The sequence below is a fragment of the Clupea harengus genome, chromosome 11, assembly GCF_900700415.2.
Source record: "Clupea harengus chromosome 11, Ch_v2.0.2, whole genome shotgun sequence".
Taxonomy (NCBI): Eukaryota; Metazoa; Chordata; class Actinopteri; order Clupeiformes; family Clupeidae; genus Clupea; species Clupea harengus.
Window position 1 is genome coordinate 13,361,353 of NC_045162.1, and position 25,931 is coordinate 13,387,283.

General features: G+C 45.6%; 1 protein-coding gene across 1 annotated transcript; it reads left to right on the forward strand.

Annotated features, from left to right (window-relative positions):
* The first annotated feature begins 4,395 nt into the window (after nt 1-4,395).
* On the forward strand, nt 4,396-24,935 carry rspo1 (R-spondin 1). The gene is made up of 5 exons (XM_031576683.2): nt 4,396-4,671; nt 9,918-10,109; nt 13,744-13,887; nt 17,177-17,398; nt 23,573-24,935. The coding sequence occupies exons 1-5, from the start codon at nt 4,566-4,568 to the stop codon at nt 23,845-23,847; spliced, it is 939 nt and encodes a 312-aa protein (XP_031432543.1). The 5' UTR covers nt 4,396-4,565; the 3' UTR covers nt 23,848-24,935.
* Nucleotides 24,936-25,931: the final 996 nt, after the last annotated feature.

Below are 25,931 nucleotides of genomic sequence, written 5' to 3' on the forward strand. Positions count from 1 at the left end.
GTGTGTGTGTGTGTGTGTGTGTGTGTGTGTGTTCGTGTGTGTGTGTGTGTGTGTGTGTGTGTGTGTGTGTGTGTGTGTGTGTATGGGTTCACCTCCTGATCACCTCTCAAGGAGAGGGTGATCCTTTTGTGCGGTGCACCTGAATAATAGATAAATCAAAAGCGGCTACAAAGCGGAGCAATTTAATCTCCCGCCGCTCTGAAGAGGGGAGTTTGAGACTTTCAGCTCATGGTTTGGGTGAATGGAGCTGAATGGGGGGGAGTGGAGGGGGGGGATGCCACAGACAAGCAGCCAAGGCCGGGAGAGGACCATGGTACTACCACAGACTGGGGATCAGTCAAACGTGCACTCATACCCACGGAAATATGGTTTTAGACCTGCTGTTAACCTAGAGAAATTGTCGTTACTTTACATTAGCAAAATAAAACAAGATTGTGACTGGGTATGGTGAAACTGACCTGCATCCGTAGATGAAAGAGATTTGATATCAAGTATCCTTAGGTACTGTGCACTTGATTCTTTATTTAATGCGATACAAAGTATTTTTATACTACTGCATGTTGCTGTACAGTGCACTCAGGCTTAGATATATGAAAAGTACATCAATCTGTTAAAAAATCCCAGTAATATGAAAAAATACATATTTGAGACATACTTATGATTACTAAACAGTTCCGTATAGTATGTCAACGATAATATAGACAATGCAAATATAATTTTCTTAAGACTGTACCGGAAGTGTTTGATTTACCCAGTGGGCTCTTTTAACTTCACAGCATCAGCCTCTGTCAGATAGGCATATACAGACTTCCTGTGAGTTCATTTCTTCTCTGCCTTTTTCCAGTTCATCTGCTTTTCATTGCGGCTGCTGTTTCTGAAATCCCTCTCAGCATTCTGTCTTTTCTGATTACGTTCGTGCGCCCTGGGAACCTTAGAGCAGCGCTAGCGTCGGCACCATGTACAGTGCAGTGCCCACCATTGCCCAGGTTCAAATCCCATACTATGTACAGTGCAGTGCCCACCATTTCCCACGTTCAAATCCCATACTATGTACAGTGCAGTGCCCACCATTTCCCAGGTTCAAATCCCATACTATGTACAGTGCAGTGCCCACCATTTCCCACGTTCAAATCCCATACTATGTACAGTGCAGTGCCCACCATTTCCCATGTTCAAATCCCATACTATGTACAGGGCAGTGCCCACCATCGCCCAGGTTGAAATCCAGCCTGAGGTAATTTTTTTGAGCCCACTCCCCATCTCTTTCTCCCACTCATTGTCTGCTCTTGACTTTCCTATCAATAAAGGTCCCCTAAAAGACATTTTTGTGCCCTATTGCGATTGATGACACATGGAGCCATTAAAGCAGGGTCAGACGTCAGGTGGAGAGGCACTTGGCGTCATCACATCTCTTTGAGCTCGTCTGTGCTCTTAAGGATCTCTCCAGAGCAGTGTCTGGTTCTGGGCCATGTGCTTTGTAGAGCCAGCTGCGTCCTTTTTTGCTGACATTTCTCCGCTAATTAATAAATGTGACTCCTCGCTTGAAAAACTTGTTAAAGGTTTTGGCCATTGCTAATAAATATTAGGAGGGTGTTGAAAATGTTGAAAGTACAAGATGGTACAAACATGCACCTCTGGGGCTGTGGCTGGTTAGCACAGACTTTCCTTTTAAAGGTTGGCTAGACATGAGAGATTTAAAGATTTGCAATAGCTTTAAAGATCATTCCTCTGTTGCATGCTCTCTCTCACTGTCTGCCTCTGCCTGTCTCTCTCTCTCTCTCTCTCTCTCTCTCTCTCTCTCTCTCTCTCTCTCTGTGTGTGTGTGTGTTAATGATTCTTCTCTGGACTGTTAATTGTTGAGAGACTCATGCTGTGGTCCTTGTATCCAGCGAGGGGACTCCCCACAGAAAAGTGTTCGTCAGCTGCGTGATGGATGGGCAAGCATAATTAAACGCTGTCCTTGTTCCCATTCATAATGTTTCACAATGGCATGACTTATTTGCACAAGGGAGGCCCTTTTTTCCCCAGCTATGCTCTGACATGTTTCGGCCGCAGTGCTTTGAGCGGGGCTGTCTGGTCAATCTCAAAAACACTTCGGATCAATGTGGGTCCATCCTCTGCCAGGTTGCTAATGATGCGAAGGAAAATTAATGTTTTTTTGCCCTTTCATTTCCAGGCAGATTTTATTACTTTTTGTTTAACTCGCTTTTTGATCTCTCAAGTTCATCACGAAATGTTCAGATTCCATTATCTGCAGCTCTAGCTTGGGTCGCTGCCAGTTGTCTTTTTTATCTCTTTTTTCCCCCCAAGTGAAATGAATGCAATAAAACTTGGGGTGGAACGATCTCAAAACGAGATGTGTTTCGACAGGGGTCCTTTGATACGACCCGATGGTTGGGAACGTGATAGTGCTATTTGGTATGTGAAGAATCAACAAATGTTTTCCTCTTCTGAATGATGTTGAGTCCGACGTGCAACCGCCAAATATGGACTCGCTTTCCCTCTTGGCCTCGAGGCATTACGCCTGTCGGTACGGTTACATGTACGCTATGCCATTCAGATTCGGCCGTGTCATTCACCGTCACTTCCGAATGTCAGAGAATTGATTTAGAAGCATCAGAGACATAAATCTTAACTTGCTATTTAACTGTTTGCCTTTTAGTTTCGACTGCTGTTTTTTTTGTGCGTGAGAAAAACATATTTGTGTGTGTTCGCTGTTTTCTTAGAGGACTGGGTAAACATGTTTTTCTATCCATCACCAGACTCCAGAAAGGCAAGTCGAAGTGCAGTGACCAAGAAATATTTGTGGTATTTTTTGTTTCGTAGTGCCATGACTGCTAATGATTTGGTGGAATCAGCCTTGATCATGATGCCTGCAAAGTTTCAACCCAGGAAAAAGACAAGGCTTGTCTTCTACTATTTTAGCCTGTATTGTTGAGGGAAAGAGAGAGAGAGAGAGAGAGAAAGAGAGAAAGAGAGAGAGAGAGAGAGAAAGAGAGAGAGAGAGAGAGAGAGAGAGAGAGAGTGCGTTATGGTAGAAATGTGTCACCTAATGCATTCATCTCTCGCAATGGCTTGCTTGCTCCAGAAAGGAAAACTACAGAAAAGCGCTCAGATTGTGGCTGACGTGTTGAACTAGCTTGTTGGTTCAAATCAGTGAAAACACACTCAGTGTCCGCAGTTAGTGCCCAGTTCCAAGCCTGGCTGTCCAAACAGAATCAGTCACACTTATTCCACATTTACTTTGTGGAGCAGAAGTACATAGCTTAATGTGGGGAAAACAAAAACAAAACAAAAAACAAACAAACAAACAAACAAAAAAGTGTGATAAATGGTTTTGTGTCATTGTCTGAAGCCCAACAGCAGAGATCTGGAGATGCAATAACAATTAGACTCCAAGTCTGTGGGACATCATTTATGTGGCTTTCAAGTTCACCACTGGATATTTCATCTGTCTAAAGTGAGGGTAGTAAGTCTTCAGGCAAATCTTTGTAATATTTGGTTGATAACATAAAACTGTGTAACTCTCATGGCCAAGTGTTTTGGGGGAGTGGGGGTATCCTTTTCAGAGTGTTGTTTTAGAGCTCTTGTCTTCTTGTGTTTTTTACCCCATCTCTGCCCACTCACCCACCCACCTCTAACTCTCTCCCTTCTCTCCCAACCCTCTCTCCCTCCCTTTCTCCCTCTCTCCCCCTTCCCTTCTCTCTGTCTCTCTCTCTCTCTCTCTCTTCTCAGCAGGTCTTGGCACTGACAGATGCGTTGTCACGCGTAGGAGTCCAGAGCCGTTCTCCATCTCTCTTTTTTTAGCCCTCCCCCCTCCTCCTTCCTCCTCCGCCTCCTCCGCCTCCTCCTCTCAATATCTCTAATAAGACACATGCTCCTGGGCTGCGGCTCTCACAAACACAAGCCTCCTGTGAACGCTCCCTGGCCCTGCTGCCTGCTCCACGCACTTCAGCTGCTGCTGCCCCTCTACATGGGTTGAAGGGCCCTGTTCTCTCCCTCTCTCTCTCTCCATCTCTCTCTTCCTCCCTCTCTTTCTCTGTCTCTCCTAATCGCAGCGCTCATCAGTTGTGTCGCGTCTCCTCTCCTCTCTCCCTCGTCCGCTGTTCCTTCGGTTTGCCGACGTCCCGTTCTCCTGACGCAGCTCCACCAAGACAAGACTCGACCCAAACTGACCTGATGTGTGCTATGGGCCATGCCCTGGGCATGCTTGGACCACCAGCACCATCTTCTTCATTGCCATCACCATCATCCTCATCCACGGCAAAAGCAGCATCACCCTCTTCTTGCACTGCGGGGAGCCACAGGTGCCACTGAGCCGCCACCACTGTCTGACTGACCGGACCGCTATCCAGTCCGACTGACCGGCCGGTGGTCCGATCCTACCGCCCGCCCGCCCGGCCGCCCAGCCGCCCGCCCGCCCGACCAGCTGACTGTAGCACTGAGTCCCACCTCCACCTCCAGCTCCAGCTGAGGCTGGGTGGGAGCGAGGGGAGGCCTCCGGATCGGCGCGCCTGCAGGAGCGGGGGGAGAGCACACCCCCTTACGGCCGGCTGGCAGAGACTATGCAGCTGGGACTGCTGGCCCTGGTGGTGGTCATCCTCAGCTTATCCATAGGGCACGGCAATGACGGCAGCCTCAAGCACGGCAAGGGGAGGAGGCAGAGACGCAGTGAGTCTCGCCCGTCACACACACACACACTAAAATGCACACTAACTCACTCAAATGTCTGCTCACTTACTCTGTCTGTCTGCCTGCCTATCTGTCTGTCTGTCTGTCTGTCTGTCTGTTTTTCTGTCTGTCTGTCTGTCTGTCTGTCTGTCTGTCTATCTGTCTATCTGTCTGTCTGTCTGTCTCTCTGTCTCTCTGTCTGTTTTTCCTCTGCCCTCTCTTCCAGGCATTGTCTGTCTTTATGTATCCTCTACATTTCGGTCTGCCCTGTAATCTGTGTCTGAAATATTTCTGTATTTGTCTGCTTGCTTGTTTGTCTGTCAGTTTGTACATTGTGCATTATATTTCCTATACAGTATTAATTCCTGTTAGAGTTTGCATGTTTGCTATGTTGAGTGTAGACACCAGTTATATCTCTATGGTCTGGTTGTCTGGAGTTCTTCTCCTCATCACTGTCTCTCATCCTTGCTAGTTTGGTATCAGACTCATACCTTTTTTTTTAACGTGTGTAAACAAGCATGATCGTTAGGAGTGTCCAGCCATGTAGTAAGTGTTTAGCAAACACATAACTCCCACCCTGGACTGGCCCTGAGAGCGCTGTCTGTGGAGTGTACCTGACACCTCACAGCGCTGCCTTCCATCACACAGCACCATTAGGCAGCCTAAACAAATGCAGAACGCAGTCCTCCCTACCCTGCCCCTGCCTTGGCGGGAGAGACAGCTTCATGTCAGAATTTCGTTTAGTTTCGATCGAAGATCATACTCTGTTCCACACACAAGCTTTGCGTCAGACGTTCACTCAGTTTAACATGAGTGTAACGTTACACGCACAGCCTGTGTGTCAAGAGTTTCATGCGGTTTGACATCACGCACTCTTCTACGCACAAGATTTTGTTTATGGGATAACTACTTACAGATTCACCTGTGGTTCGAAGCCCACTGCTGTTAGCTGAGCAACTTGGCGACAAGCTCTTGTGTTTGTGCGTGAGTGTATGTTGTGTTTACAAATGAGAGTAACAGCTGTTAACCAAAAATTAGATGGCCTGTGTCTGTGGAGCATCCATCAAAATGTTATACCGATAAATATTGTAGTTCAGGACGTAACTCTATGACGCATGGGTATTTTGTGATTTGTAATCAGTTTGAATGTCAGTCGGGTGTTGATGGGGCTTCATTATAATGCCAGAGTACAGGTCTTTGGGTCTCACGAGCTTCTGTCTGTCTGTCAGAGATGTCCAGCTGTTGTATCGTATACGACAGCACCATCTAGAGTTAGGAGTCAGGAGCCACTTGTGAGAGAGAGAGACTCACTGTGGAGATCTTACTAGATGGCACTTTTAGTGTTTGGTTTATTTTTGTGGTTTGCTTACCAGTATTTTTTTTTAATTTGCGCGTCATTTGATTGTATAGAATTGTAACATCACTAAGAAAACCACCGGTTAGAATTCATAGGGTGTAAGAAGCTCGGTAATGAATCACACTTTTCTGGGCAGGACCACTGTTAATGAATCTGGGAATGCTGCCCTCTGTGTGTTTAGCTCACTGGTGGGTGTCAGCTCGTCCAAGAGAAACAGATTCATTTTTCAACTTAAGGGTTTGTTTACATCTATTCGCCTTTTAAACTGTTTAAAAATCTCAGATTATTCATGTTGAATTTCAATCATGATTGCAACACACTCTCTTAAAGGTCAAACATTTGTCTTACATCACAGCAAAATGACTGCCTGACTAAGACATGCAGCTTGACCAAGCACGGACCTGCAAATCTGAGAGAGCAGTGATAAGGCAATCTCTCCACTTCAGGAGAATCATCAGGATAGCTTAAGCAGTTAGTGTCTCTTGACTACCGAGTTGATTTAGCTCCATTTATGAGTGGAAGCTCATTTTCCCATAATATAACATGCAGGTGCAACCCATTCCACATGTTGTACATTACACCATTTTGAGACACATTGCCATGAAACCCCAATAAAGTGAAATTAAGAGCAGTTAGTTTGTAATAGAGTTTGGCATTTATAAATAGACATGAATAGAGTCTTAAAATGAGTCTTTCCTGATAAAGTTGCCCATCACTCTTGCCCAGATCATTCCTCAATGTGTCATTAGGCTTATGTTTTCATGTGATTTGACAGATTTGAGAGTGAGGCCACTTAACCTGTAACCTGAGAGCCCCGTAAGCTAATATCAGCAGCTTTGCGCAGCGCAGCAGACAAACCACAAAACAGGAAAGCTGAATCCTCGCTAGAAGCACTCTGCGCGTTGCCAGACTTTGTTTTTTTGGCTCGCTGGTCGCTGTTGAAAATATGACTCGGGCCCTGAGTGAGTCTCCCCAGGGCGAGAGCGTTGTTTTCATTCTGGGGCAGGAGACTACAGTTCATCTCTCCCCTGCTCGTATATTAACACGCTCATGCTTGAGCAACAGCTGAGATGGGGTCAGATTTATGCTTTTGATTAATGGCCCGCTGCTTCTTGGGAGGTGGCGGCGAGGCTTTTTCTGCTTCGGGAAAAAGTGGACACTGGGGCGGGGGGGGTTGAGGTACTCTGTGTCCCATTTGCTCCAGACACCGCGACAGAGGGGGTTAAAAGTCAGCGTAAGAACCACTGCTGTTTACCTGATTAGCGGCGTATCATTTCATTGTATTGTTTAGTCTTGTTCGCATAGGGTAAAGTGGGACAGAGCCCGTGGTGGTCTATCTGCAACCCTGTGGGCTAATGTCTCCCCAAATGCTACTTCCGTTTTTTTCCCCCTCCGTTGTTACTGCTGAAGTGAGATTTTTAGCATACATGTAGGCTCTGAGGGGAGGGCTGTGGAATGCAGCAGTAATCTCGGTCATTGGTGGAGGAGTCCAGAAGAGTCTAAGGGGGAAAAAATCATTGTGATTTTCACCACCTGACATGAATCTATCTTTTATTTAATGGAGATTCCCCACCACCACCTACTCCCAGCCTGGGAGTTGATTGTGTGCTGACCTCTGTTTCAGACGGTGGCCAACAGTACCCCTGTATGCATAATCCACTGAGTCCATGACAGCAGGAAGGAGTCGGCCGTAGGGGCTCCACTAGGGGGTCTTAGAATATTGCTTGGCCTTATTCAAGACTGACTGTATACTGTAGTACTCAGTAGTATCCAGATACAGCAGTGGTTCCCAAACTTTTTACAGTCCCGTACCCCTTCAGACATTCAATCTCCAGCTACGTACCCCCCCCCACCCCCCCGTTATTTTTCCATGTTTGTAACCGCTGCATCCCCACCTCCCCCCGCGCACAGCATATAACATTTAAAACTGTGAAATTGTCAGGGTAGGTCACTAACCGCCGCTGCCACGCTCCCTCCCCCCGCCCACATATTCAGCCTATAACACTTCAAACTGTCAGGGTGGGTCACTAACCTACCTGTAGCTATTTTTGGCAGTGTAATTATTTCACTGACTATGGGTATACATGAGTATTTCTGGCAATGCGACTTGGCTATTCGGACTATCTAAGATTTCATGTCTATTTATAGCTCCGTTTGAAAATGTAATGGGCTTTTTCACTTTGAAAACGCAAATCAAATGTTCTCCCCGCGCACCCCCTGAACCACTGAACCCAGTTTGGGAACCGATGAGATACAGTATGACAGTGGACTGGACTGTGTGGAGTATTAGAGAGGTCTTTATGGTTTGAACCCTCCAAATATCATTGACACTTTAACTGGAGTTCCTGTCAATGTCTATATTTTGCCAAGAAGCAATCTAAAAACCCTGTGTGTCTGAGTAACCTGGGTGTCTTGTCTGCTTTTCTTTTCCTGCTAAACACTGTGAGGGAAAGAATTACTTGCATCAGGCATAATCACTTAAATCAGGTTTGAATGTCCAACATGTCTGACTATGTATTACAGGTGTATGTCCTTTACTATCAACATGCCTGGGTATGTATTACATGTCCTTTGCAGCAGGGAAAAAAAAAGGAAGCTTCCCGCTTAGGACAGCAAAAACACCGGGTGAACTATCAGCAAGGTCAAACACTGCCATCGGTCCTCTCCCTTCGCCAGCGGCCTCTGCTCTCACCTGAGCACCTCTCCCTCTCCTTCAGCCACCAATATTACGCGCTCACAGGTGCTGGTAACCATGACTTTGGCTTTGGTGCCAATTGATTCTCTCTCTCTGTCTCTCTGTCTCTCTGTCTCTCTCTCTCTCTCTCTCTCTCTCTCTGTCTCTCTCTCTCTCTCTCTCTCTCGCTCTCTCTACATCTTCGAGGACTTTTACCATCGGACTTATCTCTCCCCAAGACAGATTGCAGATGGATTACCCCCGTTGGCGTGTAAATATTGAGCTGATACGGCAACCAGCCCCACTAAATCAGTTCAGATGGCCGTGCTCGCGGGCCCTGGAAACAGGAAATGCTCTTTGACACACTTTTGGAGGCGTGCTTCTTGCGCTTTGGCTGCGAGTTTTCATGTTAATGTTGTTATTGCAATTTTGTTTAGAGATTTTGTGCCCCCCACTTTATCCCAGGATAAATTGCCATGAATGTGTTCTGGTCGGAAATGAGAACAAGTAGGTTCAGTGGTGGGTTTTATTTATTAAGCAGATCAGTGGCAAACGTTTAAACGGCAAATGTTTCAATTGAGATCTTCAAACAAGAATTATTTTCAAGCACTGCTACTGGCCCTTCCTCAAGATGAAGTCAAAAACTCTGTTTGTCCTTGGTCCATATTCGCATGTTGCTGTAAAGTATCAGTGGTCTACAGTCAGCCCAGAGACCAGTCACACACACGTCGTGATACCATTGCCATTGGTCTGGAGTAGACCTGTGTAGGATGTCAGTCTGCAGTTCCCGGGCTTCTGCAGCTAAAATCTGTTCAGGATCTCAGACAAGCAGTTTCAAGTAAACACAGAGAAAGCATTCAAACAAAGATGTTTGACATTGGTTTGTGGTGAAATGTACAGCAAACGTTAACTCTTCACTCGACGCAAAATCAATTTTGAAAGGCTATGAAAACCACACAAAGAGGGTGTGTGTGTGTGGGGGGGTTGATTTATTGAAAAAGAAAAGAAAAAAAGATTCATTACAAATTATTAGCCACTGAATTTTATATCTCACAAGCAACATCATTTCTGAAGCTACAGCAGGACTGCATTTGTATCCATTGTGTTTGTTATTGTTAAGCAAGACTAATTCTTTCTCTCTCCTCCTCCTCTTCCTCCTCCTCCTCCTCCTCCTCCTCCTCCTGTCTCCTCGTCTCCCCTGTCTCCTGCCCCTAGTAAGTACCGAAGTGCCGCCATCTTGCTCCAATGGCTGTGAGAACTGCTCTGAGTACAACGGCTGTCTGAAATGCCGCCCCCGCCTCTTCTTCCTCCTGGAGCGGAATGACATTCGCCAAACGGGCGTTTGCCTGGCCTCCTGCCCCGTCGGGTACTTCGGCATTCGGACCCCAGAGATGAACAACTGTGCTCGTGAGTGCCTTCACACCGCTTACCTTACACACACACACACACACACACACACACACACACACACACACACACACACACACACACACACACACACACACACACACACACACACATATCCCCCACACAAGTGTCGGTCTCACACACACACTGGTGGCATAACACTGTATGGTCTTGTTTCTTGTCTCTGCCAGCAGCCAGGACTGTAATCTGTTTTCTCTTAGTTGTGGGTGAAAAACAGGATTTGAGAAAAAAAATCCTAAGCAAAACAGTGGTAAAACACTGCTGTTTGTCTTTCTGTTAGGATGTCTACGTTATTATTTTGGCTTGCGAATGAGGAAAGCGTTCCAGTTCTAAGGAAAGTTTTCACCTCTGTTACCCAAGTACAGATGTCAACAATGAGTGGTCTTTTAAAAAAAAAAAAAAAACAGTTATCATGTTCTCTTTTTATTAAGAACAATTTTCACTTAATTAGGAACACATGGAAGTATAGTTTCAAAATATAAGAAGCACATGTGTACATCTCAGATGCTGTCAAAATAATATGATTTTCAACGATACAAACACTTCAATCAGTCCGCCACCGGGGACCTCGACTTTGTCAGAATTTGGAGTTTGGAACTTGGTGCTTTAAACCGCTGGACTGCCCATTGAAATATTTCCCCTGTTTGACGAAAAAAATAGAACTTTTTTTTGATAGCCAATTAGCGTGCACAGCAGCTTGGAATCATTATATTTTGTTATAGGAAGAAAATACCATCCTTTTTTATTCATTGCTGGATCACATTAATATCTCTCAGATGTTTGCGTGATTCTTGCCTTTTTATGGGATCTCATAACAGGTAAACACCAAACAAAGATGGAGGGTGGATAGAAGTATTTCGTTTTGTGGACTCAACAAGGGATTTCTTTCTTTGCGGAGCAAACATGGCGGGCCAAGCTTCAATAATGTTTTTTTCCCCTCAGCCAATGTAAAGTCTCAATCTTTTTCAATTTACTCAATAGACTAGACTACTAACGATTTGAACTAACGGTTTGAACTGCTTTAAAGTTTTGAGATGGGAGGCCCTCAACCTGTGGTCTCCTCCGTGACCTAACCTGTTGCAGTTTGAGGTATTAACAACATTTGTAGCCTCTCTGTGTAACTCATGCCATTTTATTGGCGGACAGATAAGATATCAGCGCCGTACCTTAAGGAGCCAGCTGCTCTTAGAAATGGTTTGACTTTCTGCACGGTGAGAGAATGCTGACAGTGAAAAGTCCACACGTCTGACAGAACCACATCGAAGAACTTCGTGCTCTTTCCACTCAGAGCATGGAGTTGGAGTTTTCTTTAAAGATTAGCGATGGTGGATGCAGACTTTTCTCTGATGGGGATTCAGAAAGGGGCCAACCTTTGGACCCTTCCCGGTCGTGGTTCACGCGCTGTAATTATTCAATCAGCGGTGTGCATTTCACTTGTCTCCAAATCCCCAAGATGTCTTGTTAGCAACATTTGTCTTGCATTAGGGGTACATTTAAAAACGGTTCAGTGCAAAAGTATTCGCTCCAAACATTACTGATGTCAAATTTAGTTGTCAAGAGTTAAAAGTAGTAATTGAGAACAGAGGTTACGATTAAGGGGGGAAAAGAAGAAGAAAGGGGGGGGGGGGAAACAAGAAAGAAAAATCTCCTCCTCTGGCAAATGCCCAGAGAACTGGCCGTGCTTGCCTTGTATGTTACAGTTCAGAGCAGCTGTTCTCAGTGGTATGACACAGGTCGCCAGAGAGACTATAGTCCTTCAACCGCACCTTTGATGATGAGTTTTAAGAACAGACTGCTTCATGTTCAACGTTTCTGGTATGAGTCTTGAAATGTTGTTTTGAGTGCTCTGTCCTGAAGTGCGTCAGCATCTCACACCGTGTGCTCATACACTCACCCTGTGTAAGCGGAACAAAATTCTGCCTTTACATGGCTCCATATATGTGGAAGCGTGTCCCCGGAGACGTGACTCTTTCTCCTGCTTACGTACCAACAGAAAGGTAGGAGTTGGGCGCTGGCGCTGCTGTGTTCAGAAATAAGATAATGACAATAATCGGAAAGGCTGGAGTGAGTGAACGAGCAAGAGAGGGAGTGAGTGAGCAGGAGAGGGAGTGAGGGAGCAAGAGAGTGAGGGAGTGAGGGAGCAAGAGAGGGAGTGAGTGAGGGAGCAAGAGAGGGAGGGAGGGAGCAAGAGAGGGAGGGAGGGAGCAGGAGAGTGAGTGAGGGAGCAAGAGAGTGAGTGAGGGAGCAAGAGAGGGAGTGAGTGAGTGAGGGAGCAAGAGAGTGAGTGAGGGAGCAAGAGAGTGAGTGAGGGAGCAAGAGAGGGAGTGAGTGAGGGAGCAAGAGAGTGAGTGAGGGAGCAAGAGAGTGAGTGAGGGAGCAAGAGAGGGAGGGAGGGGGCAGGAGAGTGAGTGAGGGAGCAAGAGAGGGAGGGAGGGAGCGAGCAGGAGAGTGAGTGAGGGAGCAAGAGAGTGAGTGAGGGAGCAAGAGAGGGAGTGAGTGAGGGAGCAAGAGAGTGAGTGAGGGAGCAAGAGAGTGAGTGAGGGAGCAAGAGAGGGAGGGAGGGAGCAGGAGAGTGAGTGAGGGAGCAAGAGAGTGAGTGAGGGAGCAAGAGAGTGAGGGAGGGAGCAGGAGAGTGAGTGAGGGAGCAAGAGAGTGAGTGAGGGAGCAAGAGAGGGAGTGAGGGAGCAAGAGAGGGAGGGAGGGAGCGAGCAGGAGAGTGAGTGAGGGAGCAAGAGAGTGAGTGAGGGAGCAAGAGAGGGAGTGAGGTAGCAAGAGAGGGAGGGAGGGAGCAGGAGAGGGAGTGAGGGAGCAAGAGAGGGAGTGAGGGAGCAAGAGAGGGAGGGAGGGAGCAAGAGAGGGAGGGAGGGAGCAGATGGATTCAGGTAGTCTCAGTAGGTGTCTGGGCTTCATTCCTCCACATCCATAATTGCCCCCAATTTAAAGTACTTTGTTTGTTTGACTGGAGTGGGAGCCTTGGTAATGTTTAAGTCGAGGTGTTTAGAGGCCTCCTCAGTTTAGTTTGACGTGCAGCATTCAGCTGACTGGACTTGTTCAACCTTGGTGTGCTGGGGAGGAGGTGGTGCGTGGGTGGGTGGGCAAATGCTTTTAAGAGATTGTAAATGTTATTCATGATGTATACTTAATGTACCCTCTCCCCCTCAATAATTCCAATCTGCCACCAATAAATCCCCCAACACGACAGGATTCAAAGGAAATAACTCTCCGGGAGAAATCACTGGGATATTTGCTGGGCTAAAATGGTTCAAACTTTGCTGATAATATTTCCAAAAAGAAAAGAAAATACAAAAACAGAAAAAGTAAAAAGGAAATGAATAGACAAGTTCACCAACATGGTTCCTTGTTGCCTTAATTCAAGTCATAAACAGTCAAATGAACTGAAGTTAACAGTGTGAGTGTGTGGTACTGGTGCTAGTACCAGTGTGGGAGTGGTCATGTATGAGTCGGACCTGCAGCTCTGGTGCAGACAGATAAAGGTCAAAGACAGCTTCCATGTTAACTGGGGGAGCTAATGTTAAACTTCACCTTTGACCTTTCAGGTCATAGATTTTCTTTGATGTTCTGTTTCTCCTTTTGTTTTCTCTCTTCTTTGCAGAATGTAAAATAGAAAATTGTGAGGAGTGCTTCAGTCGAACTTTTTGCACAAAATGTAAGGAGGGCTTGTATTCACACAGAGGCCGCTGCTACTCCAGCTGCCCAGAAGGCCACAGCACAGTCAATGGCACCATGGAGTGTGTGGGTGAGTGACCTTTGAACCTTCTGTTTTGATTGATTTGATATGTTTCTGGATCGCAACTGGTAGAGCAAGGTGCTCTCAACTCAACACTAAGACCATGGGTTCAATACCCAGGAAACACACGAATGCCTGACACCAATATCAAATGAGATCTTCTCCTGAAGTCCTCTCCTCCTCCTCCTCCTTCTCCTTCTCCTCCTCCTCTCGCCTCCCCTGGCACCCACCCGGGTGGTGAAGGCCCATACTGAATGACACACAACATAGTAGCCCCATCCCTGTTCTCCTCATTATCTGCCCCATCCCTGATCTCCCCATTCTCTGCTATGCATGGAGCGATGAGAAGGAATAATACCCCCCCCCCCCCCCCCCCCCAAATTCCTATTAGCACAATAACCACCAGAATCTACCACTGTGAATGACTGCCTGTTTCTGTGGCACAACTCAATACCCAGGGATCACACATACTGATACAGATGTATATCTGTACTATGAGCAGCAGTGATGGGCAAGCTACTTGATATGTGTAGTGAGCTAAGCTACAAGCTACTCTACAATAAATTCAGCTTCACTACACAGAAGCTACCACTCATAAAAATGTAGCAAGCTAAGTTACAAAAACCTGTCAAAAGTAGCTTGATACATTAGTAGCTACTTTCAGTTAAACAAACTGCATGCCAAGTCAATGCAATTTTAGTGATCAACACAACTGTCAGTCAGATAAAGGCTAAAATATGTTTAGATTTATGTATTGAACAATAGCCCAATACACAAAAAACAAATGCATGAGTTTACATATTAACATCACATGAGTTTACAAATTAAACTTGGCTAAGAACTGTCTCCGACCTCTGTTTAGGAAAACAATCGTGACTACCACTACCATCATACAGCCTTAGGGCCGAAACACACCAAACGCGTTTTTAAAAACGGGACGCTAGTAAATGCATTGTTTCCTATGGTACGGCGCGCCTTGCGTGTGCGCCTTTTCTCCGCCACGCGTTGCGTCTTTGTAGCGTTTTTTAGATGCGCTTAAAAGTTGAACTATTCTCAACTTTCCAGCGCAAGGCGCGGAGGCGCACCGCTCATCAATGTCACACTCGGCCCAGGCAGGTTGCGCACGCAGCTCCGCTTCCTAGGCGCCGGGCAAAACAGCTTGGTGATCCTGCGAATGTTTTGCCCGCCGCACTTTGCCAAGGCGTTTTTGAAGCGTCTGCCGTTTTAAAAACGCGTTTGGTGTGTTTCAGCCCTTATGTGTGTGTGTGTGTGTGTGTGTGTGTGTGTGTGTGTGTGTGTCCGTGTTGCCAACTCCTCTGTGAGGAAACAAGCTCTCCCAAAAATCGCCAGAAGTCGTTAGATGACGCATGATGCACAATATGCAATTCTGAGAGAGGTAACATTTGTGCGCGAATACAAAGTTCTGATATTTTGCCCGCAAATACAAAGTTTTAATATTTTGCTGTTATCTAGTCAGACTGGCCGCGCACGCGCAGCCGCTGTATGAGTGGAGATGAGACGATGACAGCCCTCGCTGTACTCAGCTCTCGTGAGATCGGTTGTAACGTGAACTGCAGAAAGGGATATGTGAGATGCTTTTTCAGTGCTTTGTCAACACAATAATCCACCAAATGACAAAAAACATCAGAAATGTCCAGGAGAAATTAGCTTTCGAGGACGCTACTGCGCTACTTGATCAATAAAAGAGCTTAGCTACTGAAAAGTTACTTGGTTTTGTAAATAGCGACGCTACTGCCCATCACTGACTGTGAGTCACTTTGGATTGAGTGTCTGCTAAATTAATAAATGGAAATGATTATCTGATTGATCTGATAGACAGTGCAGACATGTAAGTACATTCCTATGTGGATCAGAGGCACAGCGGAATGTCCGATTGCTCTGGTAACGGTAGTAATCTAAGCTTGGCCCTTTTCACACGCAACTTCCACAAAAACTTGAAAGTGAATTAAATTGCCATATGTGGCTGTTGTGTTGCCTTTAAGGAGTATATGTTCATCATCGCCTCCCACAGACCCCAACTAAACGAATTAGTCCTTGTTAAAAAGCCTTATCAGAGAATATCAGTTACCAACCAATGAAAGGCAATCCTCTCCTCTGTCTCTTTTCTCACTCTCCTCTGTTGTTTCTCAATCACAAGTGTGCATTAGAGAGCTGAGGTCTGGACCCACGCCCGTTGGCTGATAAGGGGCTATTATTGATTTCCTTTGAAAAGCTTTCTGTCATAAGTAAGCAAACACAGTGCTAATAGCATTACTCGTGGAGAGGGAGATGGCGTGTTGGCTCCCCTGGTCGGCCCAGCCGGTGAGAAATGATACGGCACTGCTGGCGTGACGTCTCTCGCTCTCTCATCCCTTCGGCGGGCCGTTCGTTCCAACGCTGCTAATGATCGATTTTTACCCCTGCGATTATTATTTAAGCCGTGTAAAGTCCCCCCCCCCCCCCCCCCCCTTACCTATTCTTAAAGCACAGGGAGACTAAAGTTAAAAGAACGAAAAAAGAAAAGAAAAACAATTGAAAAACGAAAGAAAAAGGAAGAAAAAAAAAACAAGCGGCACTGAATGTCTGCCTGCAAACTGAGAACCTTTCAGACCAGATGGAGACAGGGCTGCAGTTTGACAGCACGTCATAAGTTTTGGTAAATGTGGATCCAAGCATAATCACAGCACAATCCCCTGGTTGCACTGTGGTCCGCAGGGTGAATGTGAGGGATGTCAGATACGAACCATCTTAATTTGGGCTTTTAATCCCTGTCAGTTTCTAAGTGGTACGGATACTCGCTCCAATAAAACACTCCAGTCGTGCAAGCCCAGGAGTCTGCCTCTGGCATGCCTCTGTGTGTGTGTGTGTGTGTGTTTCTGTATGTTTGTGTGTGTGAGGGGGGGGGGGTGCGTGTCTGTGTGTAAGAGAGTGAGAGACGGTGTGTGTGTATGTGTGTGTGTGTGTGTGTGTGTGTGTGAGAGAGAGAGAGAGAGAAAGAGTGTGTGTGTGTGTGTGTGTGAGAGTGATAGACTGTGTGTGTGTGTGTGTGTGTGTGTGTGTGTGTGTGTGTGTGTGTGTGTGTGTGTGTGAGAGAGAGAGAGAGAGAGAGAGTGTCTGCGTGTGTGTGTTTTCACCATCAGTGTCTGCTGTGGTTTACCAGTCTCATCCATCATGTCTCCCGACCTCTCTCCACATCTCTCTCTCTCTACATCTCTCTCTCTCTCTCTTTCCACATCTCTACCTCTCTCTCTCTCTCTCTCCCTCTCTCTCTCTCTCTCTCTCTCCCTCTCTCCCATAGTGCAATGCGAGCTAGGTGAGTGGAGCGCCTGGGGCCCCTGCATGAAGAAGAACAAGACCTGTGGCTTTAAGAAAGGCGCCCAGACGCGCGTCAGGGAGCCGGTGCAGCCCCCCAGCCCCGACACGGCCTCACGGCCGCCCCCCTCCTCCAGCTGCTCCCCGGAGGCAGAGACCCAGAGGTGCACTGTTCCCAAGAGGATCCAGTGTGGGAAAGGAGGTGGAGGTGAGTCTCAACGAAAACCTTCAGTCACAAACCTGTGACTCTAAAAGACTCTAGACAGAGTCAGAACTAGTAAATGCAGACAACAGCACACTTGAAGTGCCGCGAAAAGTTACTTTTTTGTATAAAACGTTTGTGGTAACTACCTAAACCCCAACAGATCTGCCTTGTAAACAACAAAAACAGCACAGCTGCCACTGAGTAATTAGCAGCAGCTAGCTTGCTATCTGATGTATTTCGGCAACACATTTGGCAGCTGTTAAAGCTGTTCTTACATCGGAGGTTCCGAACCAGAGCGTAGAACTACCTTGTGAATAATAGGTTCAGCTGGCTAGTGGCAATGTCAGGTTTATTTTTGCATCCCTCACATGATCATAAACCTTCAAAATTATTTTTTTAAATGATCCTAAAACTAGTTACCTAGATTACGTATTAACATATACTTCAAAGAGCAGCCTGCATACTGTTAGATGGATGTCACCATTGTTTAAAGAGAGCACTCCTTGCCTTAGTGTCACATCCATCCTGTCCATACTACCTTGTCTCTCAGAGTGGGGTTGCTTGGGAAACACTGATCAGTCCACACAAACAAAGGCAGCACTGGAATGTAAGCGTTTCACCACTAGAAGTGTGGGGGGGTGGGGGCCATGCTTGCTTGTTTTTCTGAACTCACTGAGGCATGAGGCTTGTGTCAATTTGGCATGGAGGGTCGTTGACAACGAGGCGGAGGTCAAGTGAAACTTGGCTTGACAGCTAAAGATGGCATCATCGATAAGCACCTGGAGGTCTCAAGCTCAGACTGAACATCTGAACATACTGTTTTCACAGTGTACAGAGGACCTGGTGGTCAGTCGTGCAGCCTTCCCTAGAGAAATTTAACAGTCTTATTAGTCACGGAATTTGTTGCTGATTGGCCATAAACTTTGGCCACAAGAGGTATTTATTAAATAGTGAATCTGGCCTCGAACCTTTTATTCAGTTTACACGCAAAACACCAAATCAGAGAGCTTTTATTTGGTCAGCCTGTTTTCACAGTCTTTTTAAATTTTCTGCCTAAGTAATAAAAGGGGCCCTGAAAACTGATCAGAGGACCGAGAGCCTCGCTTTTGCAAAGAGGGTCCAACTCATAAAAAGCAAAAGCTGTATGAAAGATGAGGAGGAAGAGCCACGCAACGCCCTTTATTAAGATACATGCTCCCTTTATTTTGCCTGTTGGCATTTAGTATCCAATTCCTTAATCATCAGTGAATCCATGTGCAAAGCTACTTAATTTACCTTTCTGGAAATAGAAAAAAATGATGGCATTCTGTTCCATGAAGACTAGGTTTTATTCTCTCACCATCTTTTATGACCATCTAGTTATTCTCTTCCCGTAACGTAAACTTAACTTGTGTTTCATAGAGGTGCAAACTCTCGGTGGACCCATACTCTATGAAGACAAGCAAGATGACTTCATTATGCATAGTGATGTCAAAGCAATGAGCGTTTTTTTTAGGGTTGTTCCTTTCAGTAAACACTGAGCATAAATAATCTGAGTATGCTAACTAATTGACGTGCGGCAAAAGATTAACAACAGTGTTTTAGTTGGAAAGAAACCGCTCTCCCTGACCCTCTTTGGAGAGATGGATGTCAGGAGAGGCAAGGCTGCCGGCGCATCGGGTGAACGCCTGCAGGAGAGCTTCTGGCTTGGGGCTGGGGCTGGGGCTGGGGCTGGGCTCCCGGCAGGATGTGAGAAATGAGGAGGCGAATTTATACTGCATGACACCCGCATCGTGGAAAGAATTTCCAAGCGAAGGGTTCCGAAGAATAATTAACGGTGAAATATTATAAACTACCCCATTAAAGTGCTATGCCTGCCTGCCAGACTTCTAAACGTAGCGACTAGTTGCTGGGAAGACGGAGAACATGGGTGGGTGGGCGGTGGGTATGGGGGGGGCAGGGGATTCTTAAGCCAATCTGACAGGCCATGACATGAGAAAAAAGAAAAAGCGTTTTGGCACACAGCTGACAACCCCCCCCCCACCTCCCACTCCCCACCCCGCACCCATGCACACACACACACACACACACACCCACACACACAGACACCCACCAACCCACACACACACACACACACACACACACACACACACACACACACACACACACACACACACACACACACATATGCACACACCCAACCTGCCGGGTTGGGAGACCCAGGGGTGAGTGAGGTCTTTGAATCGGGAGATTTGTGCATTGGGGTTGTAGTGTATGTTAGCCATTAGCCTCTGCCTGTGATCCTCATCCAGATTCGGGAATGTGAAAAAGAGCAATGCTCTGTTGCTTGGACTCCCGGGAATAAATGTACTTCTCTTGCTAATTTACTCATAGGTGATGGGTGTCTTGACCTGGGCCTCCCCCTTTTTGTCATGTGCGTAAATGCATGCCGAGCGCTAAATTAGCTAGGCTGTGAATACATCTGCAAGAATTGGCTGAGGGAGCTGCCGTAAAAATCACAAGGGGCACACTTGTATAACAGTGGTGATTTAGTGATCTGCGGATCTCACGCTTTGTGTCGATTTGGCCCGAACTCCTTCTTTTTTCCTTACTGTCAAGTAATGGATGGGTTTTGCACGAAAACAGAATTTGCTAAATGCATGATTGCCTTTGTCAGGCACCAGTGTTTGCCTTGGAGTGAGCAGGACTGCAATCATTGCTGTCATAAATTAGTGGAGCCTCCCCAGCTCTCCTTAAGCGGTGTATTAAAACAGCGTAAAGTGATGCAGCGACGCCGAGAGCTTGGAGACGTTTAGGCTTTGGGAGCACTGAGTTGTCTCCGCAGAAACCTCTCTGACTTTCACAGCGCAATCTATTCGTGTTCAAGTTAAAACATCCGATCAGCTTAGCTTAGCAGCTTTATGTTGTGGAAATGAAACAGAGTGAGCAAAACCAGAAACAAACTTTAAGGCTTTAAAAAAATGTAGAATGTTAAAGTTGCCTTTCCTGTCCTTTGGAGGGTAGTTTCAAAGAGGGCCTTAAATTAACTCTGTCTCAGTATAGTACATGATGCTGTGTATGGTGTGAATGCTGAATTCGAGTGAGGTCGTACAACGTTACTGTGTGGTGTCTGATTGATCTGATTGCTGTTTGCTGTTAAGCCTAAAGCTGTGGAGAACACTCCAGCTCACCATGGGAGACCCTGGCAGGTCATTGTTCAATAAACGAAAAGAATGCTAATTGATTCTCATTTTCTTTAAGGAGTCTATCTTTTGCACAAAAAAATGAGCTCTATTAAAATAGCACAGATTAGTTTACTGAAATGTAATAAAAAACCATTTAAAGTACACAGCAAATAAGAAGCAAGCTCTTATTATTGGTCTTTGCCAAATTTCTATCAAATAAATGATTGCACAAGGCTGGGCATATGAACTCTTTGTCACTACCTTTCTGGTTGTTGAGGTAAAGGGCACATTTGAAAGCAGACACAAAACAAGCAGGCCTGTGTGGGGAGACTTTCAGGAAGGGAGAGAGGAGGCAAGGTAAGAGGAGAGGAGAAGAGAGGAGTGGAAAGGTGGGAGAAGGACAATGAAAGGAGGAAGAGAAGGGGAGAGGAGATGAGGAGAGGAGGGAGAGAAGAGGAGAGGAGTGGAAAAGAGGAGGGAAGAGGACAGGAGAGGTGAGGAGAAGAGAGGAGAGAAAACAGGCGAGAAGAGGAGAGGTGAGGAGGAAGAGGAGAGGTAAGGAGAGGTGAGGAGGGAGAGAAGACAAGAGAGTAGAGGAGAGGAGGGAGAGAAGACAAGAGAGTAGAGGAGAGGAGAGAGACGAGAGGAGAGAGCAGAGGAGAAGCAAGGAAAGGAGGGTCAGATTGAGTCTTGAGCAGGGAGTAGCTGCTGCCGCCACCGTAAGACTCTTGTCATCAAACACGGAGCAAACGCTCTCCAGTCCTGTATGAGTGTTGATTCTGTATCCAGGGAACGCCAAAACTCACAACACACCAGTTCATAACAACCATCAGTCAGTGGCGGGGGCCCCCACTTCCCCTCCCGAGCCTGTGGTACGGGAGGTACTGACGAAAGCGCTTGGAAATGGCCTTTTGATTTTCCAGCACTTGCGCTTTTTCTCTCACTCTCTTACTTACTTACTGTTTCTGTCTGACCTCTCACCAACTTCCTCCTTCTATTTTTTTCAACCCATTCCCATTCTCTCGCTCTCTTTATCCATTTTAGGGGTTGCACAGAGTACTCGAGCATTTAAATACTTGAGTAGTTTCGAGTCTCGAGTCTCGAGTTTCTATATTAACGTCGAGTACATGTTAATCACACTATGCTAGATCTCCCGCACACTCAATTTCCAGTTAGAGACCTTGGTTAGCAAGAAGAAGGATGGCGAGAAGGTAAATCAGTTGTTTGGAAGTTGATAAAACAGAAAAAGGCCAATTTTTCTTTCTTTGTTGTGACAAAATAAATGTCCAACAATTATGAGTTGTGAACGGATTTCTCAAGGATGGCTCTAACCTCAAGTCTGTCATATAATAGACGAGGCTACTACACTAACGCGGCTAAACAAATTAATGTTGTTCAAAAATAGATGGAAGGAAGTATGACTAATTTAATTTATTAATCGGTTGGGCTGACTTATAATGACCAGGTTTCACCGACTTTACAAAAAAAAAACAATAAGAACACTGTTGGTAACAGTAACGTTAAAATATCATCATCTATACTTCATCATTGCATAATGTAAGACCAAGTGTCATCTTCATATCATATCTTTAATTTTATACTTTGCTCTATGTGCTTATAGTTGCATAGTCTTTTAGTTGATGCAAAACACCTCCCGCACAAACTCAAACATATTTTAAACACAATAATACAATGTCTTTGGATGATTTTTTTGTAGTTGTTTAAAAAAAAATCTTTCTTCTTAATATCTTAAAATCTTTCTCTCCTCTCTCTCTCTTTCTCTCTCACACTCTCTCTCTCTCTCTCTCTCTTCCTCTCTCTCTCTGCCTGCCCCCCCCCCCCTCCCAGTGTCTATGAGTGTCTCTCTGTTGGTATCTGTTTATCTATCTTTCCACATCCCTCTCTACATGTCTTTGCTGAAAACGCTCTGTGGCACTACTGAGTTTAGAGTTCACCGGGCTGTCTGTCACAGTTTACACACAGTCTTAATAGCATTAGTGCTTTGCTAACAATATCTAATTTAGTGGCCTCTGGTCTCAAACGAGCCGAGCTCAGGACAAACCACACTGTCTAAACAACAGTCTGACACACCAGCTTAGCATCTCTGAGTGTGCGCTACTGCCAAGTGTTTTCCTAGTCATTGAGAGACCAGCTTAGCATCTCTGTGTGCTGCTACTGCCAAGTGTTTTCCTAGTCATTGAGAGACAAGTCTTTAAGGGTCTTTCATTGAGTGAACCACCAGTACCAACATTTTCTCCCCCTCACTGGATTTCTTACACGCAGGGCTGTTTGTGTGAACACAGTGGTACTACACTTAAAGTAAGTGACAGGCTCAAGCTTAGACTTAAGTGGAAACCTAGAGAGCGGGAGCAAGTCTCTTTCACCATGGCCAGCATAGAAGTTTACAAAAGGCCATTATGTTCCATCATCCGCAGGCTCATGTTAAGACATCTCCGGCCAAGAGTTTAAGTCTTCACAAGGGCCTGAGTATTATTTCCAGGGACTGTAGTTACGGTGTGCAGCTGCTGTGTGTACCCTGTCAATGTCCCACGGCACTGCGCTGCCTCAGGGTGGCATTTATAGATGCCACAAACAGAGAGAGAGAGAGAGAGAGAGAAAGAGAGTCAGAGAGAGAGAGAGAGAGATAAAGAGAGAGTCAGAACAGGGGAAGGGGAAGTGATAGGGCATAAAAGCACAGACACAGGAGATCCAAGGAGTTTATTTGCTCCTATGCCAGCGTATGACTCAAGTCACATCACACACATACACCAGCGAGAAATGTGTTAGTTTTCAGAGTGTGCATTAATGGTGGTGTGTCTCTGACCATCCAAATGTTTGTGTGGGTCGTAACAGTGAGACTGGCGAGGGTACGGAAGTACTACGGCAGTCATCAGTTCCCACCGGGGAAACGTTCCAATCAGAGCTGGGCTCATTAGAACTGTAGGCATCCGTCTCCACCGTCTGATTGTCAACATGTGTTCAGTGGATGTGACAGTCTTCTTTTCTCTTCCAGGAGGAGGCAGGCGAAAGAATGAGAAACAAGAGGGCCCAAGGAACCGCGATAAAGGGGGCGGCAAGAACCGAGGCCGGGAGAATAAAGGAATAGCAGGAGGAGGAGGAGGTGGTGGCGGTGGTGGTGCAGGAGGAGGAGGAGGAGGTGGAGGTGCAGGAGGAGGTGGAGGAGGTGGAGGTGGAGGTGGAGGTGGAGGAGGAGGAGGTGGACGGAAAAAGAAACTCCGTGCCACCACCGTTCCCGCACCTATCCTGACAGCGAGCACCGTCACCTAATCCCTGGCCCTGACGTGGGAGGACTGGATAGGTGTATGGACACACTCCGTACTCCCGGACCTCCACCCACTGCAGTGCAAAACCAAAAGCAAAAAAAAAAAAATGAAATGATGACAGTGTCCAACTGATGGAGAAGAAGATCCTTGCTGCTATGCATTCTAGAAAATGCTCTTAAGAGAACTGGAGGACTGTTGCAATACAAAAATGAACTTTACTTTATATTGAAAATAGAAGGGAGCTAGAAAGTAGGAAAAACAACACATGAAGAAGATTGGCTTCATTGAATTGAAGTACTCTGAGTCACAAAGCTGATGGTGGCTTGTCTTTTTGTGAACCTTCCCAGCAGGAGGAGGTTCCTTACAAAACACAGCAGGCAAATGAAAGAAAAAGAAAAGAAAAAAAAGAAAAAGAAGTCAAGCCTTTTTTTTTTATCAAAGGACTGGACTCTTATGCCCTATAACTGTGGAGAAGAGACTGTAAAAAATACCAAATACTCTTAATTAAGAGTGTCTGAAAGCAGTTTGCATTTAATTATCGTATCTATTCTCATGATGGCTTGTCTTATCCAAGGCAGGTAACAAGTGTGTAGGTATTTGTGTTAAGTCGACGTAGCAGGAAATGAATCGTATTAATGCGCTTTATTGTTTAATTTCTACTATATGTTGAAACAAGAGAAAGGCACTGGAACTAATGTGTGGCTTGTTCAAAAACAAATACCAAAAGATGTTTGATGAACATTTTTGTTTGTTTGTTGAGAAAAGGATCCAAGAACCAAACACGTGAGAGATGTGAGTGAACCAGCATAGTCACTTCATGTCCAGATCCTTTTCACCAGACCTCACTCGACACAGTATCGTGGCAATTTGATTTTCTTTAATAAATGTCATTTTAATGAGAAAGGTAAAACAATATGTGATGCACAATAAGTGAGCAATAAGAAGTGGAATATAAACTAGAGTTTGTTTTTGGGAAACAGACAGAGAATGAAAGAGTGAAAATGTAGAAGGATTGTGTTTGTTTACAAAATATGCATTATGGATAAGTGAATTTGCATGTAAGTGTGTGTTTTTGTGTGTGTGTGTGTGTGGGGGGGGGGGGGGGGGGGTCTGTGAGTGTGTGGGTGTGTGTGTGTGTGTGGGGGGGGGGGTGTGATAGAGTGAGAGAGAGAGAGAGGGAGAGAGATGAGAGAGCATGTCAGTACATGACGGTATCCTTTTTTGTGTGTTTACAGATGTTTGTGTTTGTATCAACTCCGGCTAAGAGAAAACAAATGGTTGAAAGCAAATATATCAGCACAGTTATATATCAGAAGCGTCATTATTCCTGTTATATGTATACCATCTTCATACAGCTGTTCAATACTTACACATGTATGTTTTTGCTACAGGGTCAGATACCATACAATATATGGTACAGTCTCAGTGTCTGCTTTGTATTCGGATTGCCGTATGGATTAACCTTTTTGTTTCAGTGGTATGGTGTGGTGAACAATCTGAAGTTTGACTTAAGCTTGTGAGCCATTATCTGCACTCTCATTGTAAGTTTCCCTTGGTCTGGGATCCGTAAACGCACACATATAAAAAAATTCAAACTTTATTTCAATGGAAAACTTCACTACATAGGCTACATTCAAAATGTGGGTTGTGAGTATGTCAACTTCAGTTTTGGAAGAAGGCTATGATTATATTGAAAGATTATATGCTGTACATATAGTATATTATGGGATATCTTATTATTACTAAAGGGTTGTCCTGGAGACGAAGAGAAGGTCCCTGAAAGTAGTTAACTTTGGACTGGATCTGCACCAGGCCCAGATACGCTTCAGTCAGCTTCTCTCTAAGGGTGACATATACTTCAATAACAATGTTAGCTAATGCAGTTAGCAAGTTATTCATGTTTCAACCGCATGAACTGTTTTATGTGCCCTTACAGTTCTTTGCCATCTTCATGCCTCACTTGTGTGTGTCTACATTAAAAGAGAACATCATTGCATTGACAGTATTCTGCCTCTTATTCACATTTTCACGAGTGCATATGAGTTCAGAGATGATACTTTGAGATGGAGTGGGTGTGGTTGAGAGGAG